The sequence below is a fragment of the Musca domestica genome, unplaced genomic scaffold (assembly GCF_030504385.1).
Source record: "Musca domestica strain aabys unplaced genomic scaffold, Musca_domestica.polishedcontigs.V.1.1 72, whole genome shotgun sequence".
Taxonomy (NCBI): domain Eukaryota; kingdom Metazoa; phylum Arthropoda; class Insecta; order Diptera; family Muscidae; genus Musca; species Musca domestica.
Window position 1 is genome coordinate 1,606,180 of NW_026712388.1, and position 13,479 is coordinate 1,619,658.

General features: G+C 32.9%; 1 protein-coding gene across 2 annotated transcripts in view; it reads right to left on the reverse strand.

Annotated features, from left to right (window-relative positions):
• Positions 1 to 13,479, reverse strand: part of LOC101889686 (E3 ubiquitin-protein ligase TRIM9) — a 500,815-nt gene that overhangs the window by 327,022 nt on the left and 160,314 nt on the right. For both annotated transcript variants that reach the window (XM_059130289.1, XM_059130288.1), the window contains exon 4: positions 3,446 to 5,407. In XM_059130289.1, coding sequence (XP_058986272.1) covers positions 3,446 to 4,378 — 933 coding nt within the window. In that variant the 5' untranslated portion in view covers positions 4,379 to 5,407. The remainder of the gene's footprint in view (positions 1 to 3,445; positions 5,408 to 13,479) is intronic.

Genomic DNA, 13,479 nt, shown 5'->3' on the forward strand with positions numbered 1-13,479 from the left:
ATAATAAGAACACTTGATAGAAAAAAATATAAAAAATGGAATGAATATATAGAACAATTTTATAAATTAAGCGTAGCTATATTTTTTATTGTGTTCTAAGTGATATTTAGGTATAATTCAGATTAGATTTTAGATTTTTAATTTATTTTATATATATATTATATATATATATATATATATATATATATATATATATATATAATATATATATATATAATATATATATATATATATTATATATATATATATATATATATATATATATATATATATATATATATATATATATATATATATAATATATATATATATATATATATATAATATATATATATATATATATATATATATATATATATATATATATATATATATATATATATATATATATCTATTGTTGCCAACAAAGGTGAAATGTAAAGAAAAAAATAATGGAATATTATTATTATCAAGAAATATTTTCTCTCAAGATGAAATATTTCTTGAGTAAATAATTCGTCAAGGGTTGATGAGGTCACAGTTGTGATGTTTAGGAAATAACCAAAATCGATGATATGTGATGTTATAAATATTTACGAGGTCCAGGATGGGCTATATATGTTCTCCGCAAGATAGGACTGAAATTCTCACAACGTAAAATTTGTGTATAAATGAGATCAGGGATGAAAATGGAGATAACAACAAGAACTTAATACGAGAATATATATGTTCACCAATTCTCGTATATATTCTCGTATTAAGTTCTTGTGGTATCTCCCCTATTAAAAATCATTTGCGAAAGATTTGAGGGCATATTTTTCAGGGGTTATATTTTTTAATATTCAAGGGAATTTGTTATATATTTTTTTTGAATTATTGATAAATCACAGTATTTATTTGACAATTGGACTTCAAGGAAATATGTAAACGTTGATTTACAAAAAAAAAATCAAAAAATCAAATCAAAATATAGCCAAAATGTCCTTGTAAATCAACGTTTACATATTTCCTTGAAGTCTAATATATATATATATATTAGACTTCAAGGAAATACGTAAACTTTGATTTACAAAAAAAAATCAAGGACATATATATATATATATAAATTTTAGCTTTCTTGCGAAAAATTGTGCATTTTAAATTGGCAATTTGTCCAAAAAAAATTGTACGTTCTTTTTGGAAAAAACGTACGCATTTTAGGAAAAAACTAAACTTATTGAGGATATCCGAAGAAAATTCGTGAATTTTTAAAGAATCATTTTACAAGGTATTTCGGAACTTGAATCATTATTAGAATATTTTCAGCTGTCAAACAAACTTATGAATTTTAAAATATATTTTTTACAAGGACTACCAGGAAAAAAATCAAGAATCTGGCAGGACATCGAGACCAATTAGCGTGTATACTTTTTTACAAGTTTTCACAGGACAGAGATTATGAATAAAAAAAAATAAAAGAACGTCCCGACTAAAAATCTTTAATTTTTGTAAAAAAAAAATCCTTACAGGGACAAAAGCCATAAAATTTTTAGAAGTTCATGATTTTTTTTTTTCTTCAAGGGGGTCCTAACCAAAAAAAGACTTTTAAGGATGACCTTATATCCCGACCAAAAGTTGTGGATTTCTAAAATTTTCTGGGTACAAATTTAGGAATATTTTTCAAGTTTGCCTCGTAACAAATTGTGAATAATCTTTGGGCAAAAATCAGAGATTTTTAAGGTAAACTGGATTTTTAGGAACATTTTTAAAATTTCTGTACCAAAAAATGCTGGATTTTTCAACGACCACTAAAAAATTATCAAATTAAATTTTAGTAGATAAATTTAATTTAAGTTTTTTTTTATTGTTTAGAACTATTTTAGCCTTTACCCACCGATTATTTCCACTAACAAAAATTTAAGGGGCCATGTTATTTACGGAAAATATTCAAAAATCCATTTTAAAAAATCCTTCATAAAATTTGATTTTTCCCCCCGAAACTTGGTATTTCCTGCCTTTCTCCATGGCAAATATCAAATAGAAATCGCTTCAAATTTGGATATAGCTCCCATATATATCTTCGTCCGATTTGTCTTTTATTTTGCATCAATATATATTCTTTTTTTTTTTTTTTGTTTTGTTTTTTTTTTTTTTTTTTTGGTAAAACATCCTTTGAAGTCAAAATTAGGAGACTAAGAATAGCAGTCCTCGGGTCTATATTTAGAGAAAAATATTCCAAAGGTTATTATTCTCTTTAAATAAAAACATCTTAACCATTTTACCAAAAATATCATTTTTTGTTGTTATATAAAAAAATGGATTTCTTAAAAATTTTGGATCAGAAATTCAAAATAAAGAAATTTCTGATCAACAATGTTTAAAAATATATATTTTATATGCTTAGGTGAAATCAATGTTTAATGATTGTTTTCATTTATCCAAATGGCTCATTTTTTTAATAATAGAAGCTCCAGGCCAACAACTTTTATTCTAATTATATAAAAATTTTAAATGAAAACTTTTAAAAGGAAGAAAAAATTGTGTAAAGAAAATTAATTTTCAAATCATAATTTTATAGAATAACTGTCCAGCATTGGAGACGATTTTTAAATTTTAAAAAAATTTTGAAGGCTAATATATTTGAAGGCTAATGAATGCGGAAAAAATTTAAATCCTTTAGAATATGTATTTTATATATTCACAAAATGTATCTCCTTAGACCTTAACAAAATTTTTTATAAAAAAATTTCTCCAATAGTTTGGTTTTTTTTCCAAGAGCATTTTTCATACTTCTGAATTCCTTATCCACAATTTGAAAGAATATATTTTTTTATAAAAAAAGCAGGATACAAAAATATTCTACGAAGTCAGGAGAACCATATGTAAATAAATAAAATATGTAAATAAAACAATAAATATATTTATAAAAATATGGTACGAATTACAAAACTGGAAGACCCTTAAAGGTACTGGAGCGGAGCATATATTTCAGGAGAAATTCTTTAAAAGTTCTAAGTCTTTTAATAAAAAATATTCAGATCCGTTATTATTGTAAGGTAAAATCAATTTTTAAAAGGACATTTTTTCAATTATAAAACATTTTTTGAATCTATTTTTATTGAAAAAAATGCTCAGCCCTTTATAATTAAATTATATTATAGTATATCTGATCAGATTCCGAAATTCACCTCTTTTTATAGAAATAAACAAATTAGACACAAACGAAGAAATTTTCAAATGATTCTTTAAAGTAGATTTTTTAATCCCAGGGACATTTTTTTTTTTTCGTAATGGATTAGCTTTTAGTGAAATGTCTTTATAATGAACACTATGCCTCTTTAAAAAATGCCCTTAATAGCCTTTCCGTGTGTTCCAATCTTTTATAAGGACCTTATTAAAACCCTTTTCTATTAATCCTTTTTAACCCGAAATATCACTTCTAAGACCTATTCACTTTCTTTATAAAATAGACTTCATTCAAACTTACCTTTTGTGCCTTGCATGTCGTGGTGATCGGCTGGACTTCATGTTGTGGATGACGTTGATCGTTGATGCACTCAGCACAGGCTGGTATCTTACAGGTGAGACAATACATTGATAGGACCTCCTCATGTTCGCCGCACACTGACTCGCGTTGTTGGGCCGCTCCCTTTGGTTTGACCAAATTGTGTTTGGCCAATGGGCCGCGAGCCGGATGACATAGCTCCCGGCAGGCATCGCAATAACGTATTTCACACTGTTCACACACCAACGAAGCGACCTTGGGATCTGTTTCACACATTTGACAACGCAACGCCTCACGGGCACAGAAACGATCTACAATGGATTCCATGGCCCGGTAGGGTGGTAAATTGCGAACACCACCCTCGTCAAAGAAGACAATTTTACGGCAAAGTGGACAGGTGAGACTGAAGGCAGCACCTGGTGGAGCTGAGGCAGCACCCTGTAGAAGATTGGTAATGTGTCCAGTACCGGCATACGACACGGGTCGTGAGGTGTTCGAACAGCAGACAACACCCGAATCGGCTTCACTGAGGATGCTGACTTTATCGGACTGATCTTGATCTGAGGTTACGGATTCGGTGCCGGTGGCTGAACTGGCCGTACTGGCAGCTGAACTGTTGGACGAGTGTCGGGTCGTCGAGGGATGTGTGTGATTGTGGGGATGTGAATGATGTCCTCCACCGGCAGCCAGACCAGATGGATGGGGATGTACTGTGGCGGCAACACTGTGTAGGGTACCACCATTCAGGGACGATGAACCACCACCGCCTCCCGTAACCGAGGCCAAAATGGCACCAGGTGTATAGGGTGTCTGTATATCCAAAGCACAGCCCAGGCACAGGGCATGGAAGCAGGGCAACAAAACAGGATTAGCAAAAAGCTGTTTGCATGTGGGACAACGTAGTTCGTCCTCCATAATAAGATTTTGTGGTTACTTGGGGGGTTGTCGGGATATATATGGGTGGGGGATTCCTTGATGTTCGTCGATGATATTGAATATTCAAAACTCCAATCCAACTGCTTATTTTTCTTTATTTATTTCGAGTTATTTAAACATTTTCCTTGAGGAAATTATTTTTTTTATTTTTATGGCACTTTTTTCAATATTCACTCAAAATAATTGACATTCAAAATTATTTTCAATTTTTTGATTATTAAAATGTAAAGTGGATATATTTTCCAATTGGAGCTTATTTTCAAAAAATTAGTTTTGAAATTTTTCTTGAAGGGGATTTCCGCTTTTAATCAGCCGGTAGGTAGCTTCTGTTTTTTTTTTTTTTTTTCTCACAATTTATCACTCATTTCACTGATAAGATAGTCGTCGTCAGCTGTAATTCTCATTTACTTCAGCATAATCAAACACCAATATAACTGTTGTGGTATTATTTCAATATTTTACTTAGATATTTTTTTTTTCAATATTTTATTCACTACGTAGGTATTTCCGATACTTTTACTACACTGCATCCATATGTTTTATTTTTTTGCACATTAACTCCTTATCTTATCGATTTCAAAACATTCCAATTTCGATTAGGTTAATTTGCACTTGCTTCAATATTTTATTTTCAATTTCCGTTTTAGATTTTCTTTTCATTCAAAATTTTCAGATTTTCACAAATTTTTTGCACACTTGAATATCTTATGTTATTTGTTATAGCTCCTCAATGAACTTCATCACTGTAAACGAACCGTTGTTGTGACTCTTCTTATTCCCGTTGACAACGCGCATAGACTCCGCTCGCTCAACCACTTTCCACGAATTCTCAAGCTAAACTAAATGTTCGTTGCGACATCCATTGTTCGGCAATGTCTAAAGCGGGCTGTTTTGTTGTCTCTGACATCGAACATGTTGCGTGAAGTGGTTGTTGGTTGCAGTGTGTTTTATCGATGATTGTTGAACGGGAATCCAGCCATACAGCCAAGGAAAAATGTTGGGTGAAATCTGGAAAAAAGAAAAGAATGACGAAATTTATTTTTTGAAAATTATAAAAGTAAATCATATTTTATTTATAAACATAAAAATGTTGAAACACTATTTTTATATTCTTCACCATTCGTTGGAGAGCCCTAAATATCGTTAATAAAAGAGTAAAGTAATTGACTGACTGAGTGACTAAACGATTCATCAATGACCAGATGAAACGGCTGAAGCTAGAATCTTGAATTTTCGGATGTCGGTTACAATTGGTCTGAAGAGGTCAGATAAGGCTGGGTTTTTTTTTTTTTTTTTTTTTGAAATTCGTGCTAGAATGGTACGGATAATATTAAAAGGGACTAAATGTGATAACTTTTGTATTTGAGGAAGCAGTAGAGAAAGCTAGAACTCTTTAATTTGGAATGAGGGTAACTGATACATGGAACAAAAGGTTTTTGGGAAATACCCACTGTAAGTGTACGAAAAGTAAAAGTATCAAAGTAAAGTACCAAAATGTACTACATTTGGTAACATTTCGTATCCTGTGAACGGTTAGAGCTAAAAACTTGAAATTGGAGGTGGTAGTTTTGGAAGTGTACTTAATTTAGTACAATTTGAATTTGGAGGAACGGATGGAGCTGGAATTCTGAAATTGTAAATAAGCATTACGGACGGAGTGTAGGATCGGGATATGGAGGATGTTTTCGAAAATTGTATTGATGTATACAAAAAGTACTAAATTTGGTACAATTACCATTTGGGTGAACCTATAGAGCTAAAAATTTGAAAATTGGTATGAAAATCAAGGGGGGAAAGAAAGTTTGATATGTTTGATATATGGTTTTATATATGTGCACTAAGTGTGCGAATTGTACTTAAATGTACTACATTTGGTAACATTTCGTATCCTGTGAACGATTAGAGCTAAAAACTTGAAATTTGGAATGGGAATTAAGGTTGAGGAGTAGAATCGATGTTAGAAGGTGGTCACTTTGGAATTGTGTACTCATGTATACGAAAAGTATTAAACTGCACTAAATTTAGTACAATTTGAATTTGAAGGAACGGATTGAGCTGGAATCCTGAAATTTGAAATTAACATTACTAGCGGAGTGTAGGATTGGGATATGGTGGATGTACTCATGTGTACGAAAAGTACACACCGGTACTAAATTTAGTACAATTTCAATTTGGAGGAACGTTTGGAGCTGGAATCCAGAAACTGAAATTAACATTACTGGCGGAGTTTAGGCTTGGGATATGGAGAAAGTTTTAGAAATTCTTACTTATGTGCACGAAAAGTACTAAATGGTACTGAAATTGGTACAATTTCGGGTGAACCGATAGAGCTGGAATTCCGAAATTCAGAAATAAGATTACTATTGAATTCTAGGACTGAGACATGTAGTAGTTTAGGAAAAATTTAGAAATGAGGTTACTGTGCGGGTTTCATACATATGTGTACTAAATAGTACTATATTTGGGACCATTTAAATTCTGGGAGTACCAATAGATTGATAGATTCCTGAAATTTGGAAAATAGAGTTCAATTGTACTGTATGATGTAGGTAGTTTTGGAAATTCGTACCTACCTATGTGTACCAAATGGAACTAAATTTGGTATAATTTCGATTTTTATGAACCAATAGGACTGGTATCCTGAACTTTGGAAATAAGTTTAATGTTGGAGTGTAGAATTTGAGACAGTTTTGGAAATTTTTCCTTATGTGCACGAAAAGTACTAAATGACATTAAATGTTGGTACAATATGGATTTGGAGGAACGGATGAAACTGGAATGCTGAAATTTGAAATTAAGATTACTGGCGTAGAGTAGGATTGAGATATGGAGGTATAAGCCGATATAGCTATAATCCTGAAGATTACTGTTGGAGTGTAAGATTGGGGTACAAAGAAAGTTTTGAAAATTCGTACTTATGTAGTACACATAAGTACTCTATATGGTACACTGTGTGTAAGGGCGAACCGAATTCTGATTTTTTGAATTGGTATTACTGTGGGAATGTAACATTGGGGGCTGTAGGAAGATTTCGAAATTCGTACTTTTTGCGTACTAAATTGTAATAGTTTTTTTACAATTTGGGTTGGGCGAACCCATAGAGGTGAAATATAAAATTGGAAAAGAAGATTTTTATTGCATTATACTTATGTGTACTAAATTTGGTACAACTTCAATTTGTGGTGAACCAATTCTGAAGTTTGGAAATCAAATTTCTATGGGACTGTATAATTGAGGTATAGAGGCATTTTTGGAAATTGCGGTTGTAGGATTGGGTTATGTAGGAAGTTTCGTACTTGTCTGTAATAAATTTGGTACAATTGGGATTTGCGTGAACCGAAGGAGAAGAAATCCTAAAATTCGATGTAGATGTCACTATTGCTGTCTGCGAATAAGACACGGAAGTGGTTTTGGAAATGTGTACTGTAATTGTACGAAAAGTGCTAAATTTGGTATTGAGTGCATGTATAAAGCTGGAATATCGAAATTTGATATTAAGTTCTCTGTTGGTTGGTTTTGGAAAACTACACGTGTGTAGGATGAAGAGATGTAGATTGTTTTGGATATGCGTAGTTAATGTTACTTAATTTGTTGTTGGGTGAAGGGATAGATCTGAAATTCTGAAATTTGATATTGAGGTCACCGATTGTTTCTATTGTTAACATAGCTTTAAAATATTGTTGTACAGAAAAAGTTGAATGGGTCCATTGAGCAGTGGTCTTACTAAATTCCTCTTCGGTAAACATCAGATTGAAAGAATTTGAAGAGCTTACAGAAAAAAAGAAAATATATGAATGATGTATAAAACCTTGAAAGTATGGAAATTAAATACCATGTCAGAGATTTTGATTAAAATTTTTTGTCAAACTGAACAAATTGCGAACGTTAAGTACTAAAATTGTCTAACACGAACTGTCGCAACTAATCTAAAATTTTAAAGTGGACTTTTCGCTGAAGAAATTGCCCGCACTTGCTGGTAATCCTAAAAATGTCAATATAGTCTAAATTCGTATAAACTTCTCAAAAGGTGTCTTAAATACTGGCAACTCTGTCTAATTGCAGTTTTCAAAATATTGCCATAGTTCCTTACCGAGGGGTAAGGATATTTTTAAAACTGATAAGTTTTGATAGGTTTTTTTTTTCATTTCTTAAAAGTGTCCTTTTGACGATTTTTAACTCAGAACTAGTCTTGATTTACAAAAAGCCAGACGGTAAAATTTTCATCATATAAAATATATTTTTGGGAGAGAGGTTCTTCGAATAACTTTTATAGCTCTTGAAAAATGTGTATCGTATTGTCGAACTTTTAAATGCCAAATCAAGCATAAGAACTGATATCTTAGTAATTCAGAGCGAGAGAGAGAGAGCTATTTCAGCCATAAAGAAATCTTGAAATAATAACAAAAATGAATTGCATTTCTTGAAAATTAGTCAAATCCTTCATACTTTAGCTTTAATGCTACTATTTTTATATTCCATGAAATTAATATTTTTAAGAGGACAAAATATTTGTTTTAGTTCCCTTACATTCGTCCACAATGCGGGATGTTAAATTCAAATAAATATTTTTATTACCAAGGAGTCCACTGTGTTTTCCCTTACATAAAAGTACATGACTTCTCCCCATTGTAGTCCCAAAAAACAAGCATTTGAACAAATTTTTTAGAAAACACAAAATTCGTTTCTTCTCTCAAAAATTCTACTTTATATGAATTTATTCTTATCCAACTCTGGCAACTATGCTCTCCAACATAATCTATTGAATTGTACCGTAAATGTTTTCTTCCAGTCGCAACCAAACAAATATTCCAATCGGTATACCCGGCAAAAATAACGCAACAACAACAACACGACCACAACAAAATTTCACGACAAACAACCAACATGTTGGACTGGCTGGAAAAACAAACAAGGGTGGTGGTTCGATGTTGCGTGGGGTTATGTTGTCAATCTTCAAAATATACTCTTGCTGTCGGGTTGCAATGCAACAAAACAAAAGCGTAAATTAGAAACGAACAACAAACAGAGGAAAACATCAGCAATGCAAGGGAATTCAATCAAACACGGCCGGCGAAATATAAACATACTTTTGTCAGAATTTCATAATAACAACAATAACGAAATTTCAATTGCATAGAAATGCATTTCGGGAGAAATTTTGACGTGATCAAACGGTGTCAGTGGAGATTAATTTATATGTAGTAAATCTTAAAAAAAAAAAAAAAAAAACAAGTAAAAAGTATCAGTCGGTGTTGCCTACAGATGTATGCCCTCAACCAATGTTCGATTATTTAAATATATTTTGATTTTTAAAATTGTTGACCCTCTATTGAGCAGGTTCCGAAGGAATGGGCCAATATTGTCCATTTCATATCGGACCTAAACAAATATGATATAAAAATTGCAACGTACCAGATTAGGACTACATTGGTTACTACCTTCACTTTATATGTGATAATTTTTCGAAAATGTTAAAATGTGCGTGAGGTATCAAATATAGTCGACCGAAGTATTCCATTTTCATACTCCACCTAATCCAGATAAAAATATTGGTGTGGGAAAAATTACAAGAAAATCGAACATTTATATCCATTTTTATGCGAAATCATAAAGTCCATATTCATCTCAGGTATCTGGTTGATAGATATGTATATAGATATAACAAGCTGTAAAGAATCACTGACTTGTTTCGCAAGTTATGACAAAAAAAAGTTGAAAATTGTGACCCTTTGTGGGTAAGGTACCAGAAGGGGTTCGCAAATATATATCATCTTCACAACAGATCGTGTGTCCGATCTCTGCCATCTTTATAAAAGATTTTGTGTTGATGGAAATATTAAGATGTTCCAAGCCATAATGGAATCGGATGTTAATTTCGCATTTCAGGAACTCATGGATATTCAAAATTTTGACCATTTGTCGGGTAGGTAGCAGAAGGAATGGTTCGATTACTACCATTTTTATAAAAGATCTTGCGTTGGTGCAAATATATTGAGATATGCTAAGCCTGAATGGAGTCGTGATGTTAACTCACGTTTTATGGGCATCATGGTTATTCAAAATTTTTACACTTTGTCAGGGAGGTACCAGATGGAGTGGACCGATATATGCAGCTGATATTACTGCAGATCCTGTGTTAGTAGAAATATTTGAATGTGTGAAATATGAAGAGAACCGGATGCTTATTTCGGATTTTATGATAGTTTTGGTTATTTAAATCCTTGACACTTTGTGGGTGAGGTACCAAAAGAAAGGGTCCGATCTCTACCATCTTTATAACAAGTTTGGACTAAATCGGATACCCCTTCGAGAGTTATCGTGGGCACCAGCCAGCAGACAGACAGACGGCACGTTTTGGCCGTATCAAATTATATATACCCTTTGTAGCCACATGGCTGAGGGTATAAAAAGAGAAAAGTAGAAGAAATATATGGGTGGCTACATATAATTTTTCAGGAAGAGGACATATTACAAATTTTTATAGAGAGAAGACCTTTAATAGACAAGGGAACTTTTCGAGGTCGACCCCAAATAAAGTTTTGTCTTTTATAGAGAGAAGGGAAAAGAAAGAAAGACCATTCGAAGTGCTTCTGCAATGCGAATACCCTTTTATTGTCTTCTTTAGACAACAGCTTTTAAGAGGTCTTCTAGAGACTGAAAACTTTTAGAGGTCTTCTTTAACTAAAAATACCTCTAGAGCTCTTTTACATAAATAAGACATTTTTACGGACTTCTATAACTCGAAGACCATATACAGATTTTCTCAATATATAATAACATTTAGAGATATTTAAGAGACCGTAGATTCGTCTTCCAAACGAACCTGAACAAATCTTCTGTAACCGGAAGACGCTTTCTTATGAATAAGGCTGTTATGTATGGAAGATCATTTAAGGACATCCTTTATTTTTTATAGGAGACTGTCTAGAGGACCTCTATAGAAAATATATATTCTACAGATCTTCTTTTTCAAAGGTAATCAATAGAAAGAATTTTCACGAGGCCTTCCATATATATAAAAGACTTTTTAGAGATCTTTGACATAAGTATTGAGGTATTCTATAGACAGCAGCTTCTTTGGAGGTATTTAAATATGAGGGACCTGTAACAAGAGACAACTAAGTGACATTCTGTACAGAGAAATGCTTTCTGGGGTCTTCTCCTATATGTGGAAAATATTTCGAAGGCTCTCTATGTAGATAGAAGGCCCTCTAAAGTGCTCTTATGTCCCTTTATAGATCTTCCATAGACAGACGACTTTTAAGAGTTGTTTCACAGACGAAAAACTTTCTATAGTTGCTATTTATTTAGAAAAGAATTTCTAGAGGACTTTCATGTACAGGATCCATTAAAGTGCAGACCCATTACATATCATCTATAGACGGGTCCTTCTGGGACCTATGGATAGAGATTTAAGAGAATTTCTCTAGATATAATACCGTTTAGAGTACTCTTTGGACAGAAGGTTTCATATAGTAGAAAATCCCTTCGAAATCTTTAACCCGAGGACTTCTCGAGATGGAAGGCCGGTTGGAGCTCTTCAGTAGACATAAGATCTTTCAAAAAGTTTTTATGGCCAGAAGACCTATTTTAGTGGTCCTCTGTAGCTCGAAACGCCTTTTTTAGGCCTGCTGAATACAGGCAGAATATCGCTTAGAGGTCTGCTATAGATAAGATACCTTTTACTTCTAGGACTTCTCGATGACTTCTCGAGATGGAAGGCCAGTTGGAGCTCTTCAATAGACATAAAATCTTTCAAAAAGTTGTTATTGCCAAAAGACCTATTAGCGGTCTTTTAAAGCTCGAACTCCTTTTTTAGACCTGCTGAATACAGACAGAATATCGCTTAGAGGTCTTCTATAGACAAAATACCTTTTACTTTTATAACCCAAGGACTTCTCGAGATAAAAGGCCAGTTGAAGCTCTTCAGTAGACATAAAATATTTCAAAAAGTTTTTATGGCCAGAAGACCTATTATAGTGGTCCTGAATATCGCTGAATACAGACTGAATATCGCTTAGAGGTCTTCTATAGACAAAATACCTTTTACTTTTATAACCCAAGGACTTCTCGAGAAAAAAGCTAGTTGCAGCTCTTCAATAGACCGAAGATCATTCAAAGGGTTTTTATGGCCAGAAGACCTATTTTAGTGGTCCTCTGTAGCTCCAACGCCTTTTTTAGCCTGCTGAATACAGACAGAATATCGCTTAGAGTTCTTCTATAGACAAGACACCTTCTACTTCTATAACCCGAGGACTTCTCGAGATGGAAGGCCAGTTGGAACTCTTCAATAGACATAAGATCTTTCAAAAAAGACCTATTGGTGGTCTTCTAAAGCTCGATTGCCTTTTTAGGCCTGCTGAATACAGACAGAGTATCTCTTAGAGCTCTCAATAGACAATATATAATTTTTGTACACTAAGGTCTACTTTGCTGACCTGTTAATAAGAGCTCTTCTTTTAGAAAATAAGTAAAAAAAAAACATTAAGTTCGGCCGGGTCGAACATTTAATACCCTCCACCCACAAATACCAATTTTTAGACATATTCGTGGGAAAATGTGGCAAAAATCACTAAAATACCGAATATTGGGAGGTACCGCTACATAGGGCTATACAAAAACGTGGACCTATACATACAATGTTTCGTCACACGAACTAGGACCCACTATGACCAACAAATACCAATTTTTAGACAAATCCATGAAAAAATGAGGCAAAAATCATCAAAATACCGAATATCGGAAGGTACCGTTATATGGGTGCTATACCAAAACGTGGACATATACATACAATGTTTCGCCAACGGAGCTAGAACCTATTATGACCAACTAATTCCAATTTTTAGACAAATCCGTGAAAAAAATTTGACAAAAACCATCAAAATACAGAATATCGGGAGATACCGTTATATGGGGGCTATATCAAATGGTGACCTATACATGCAATGTTTCGCCACCGGAGCTAGAACCCGCTATGGCCAACAAATAACAATTTTTAGACAAATCCGTGAAATAATGTGACAAAACCATCAAAATACCGAATATCGGCAGATACCGTTATATGGGTGCTATACCAAAAC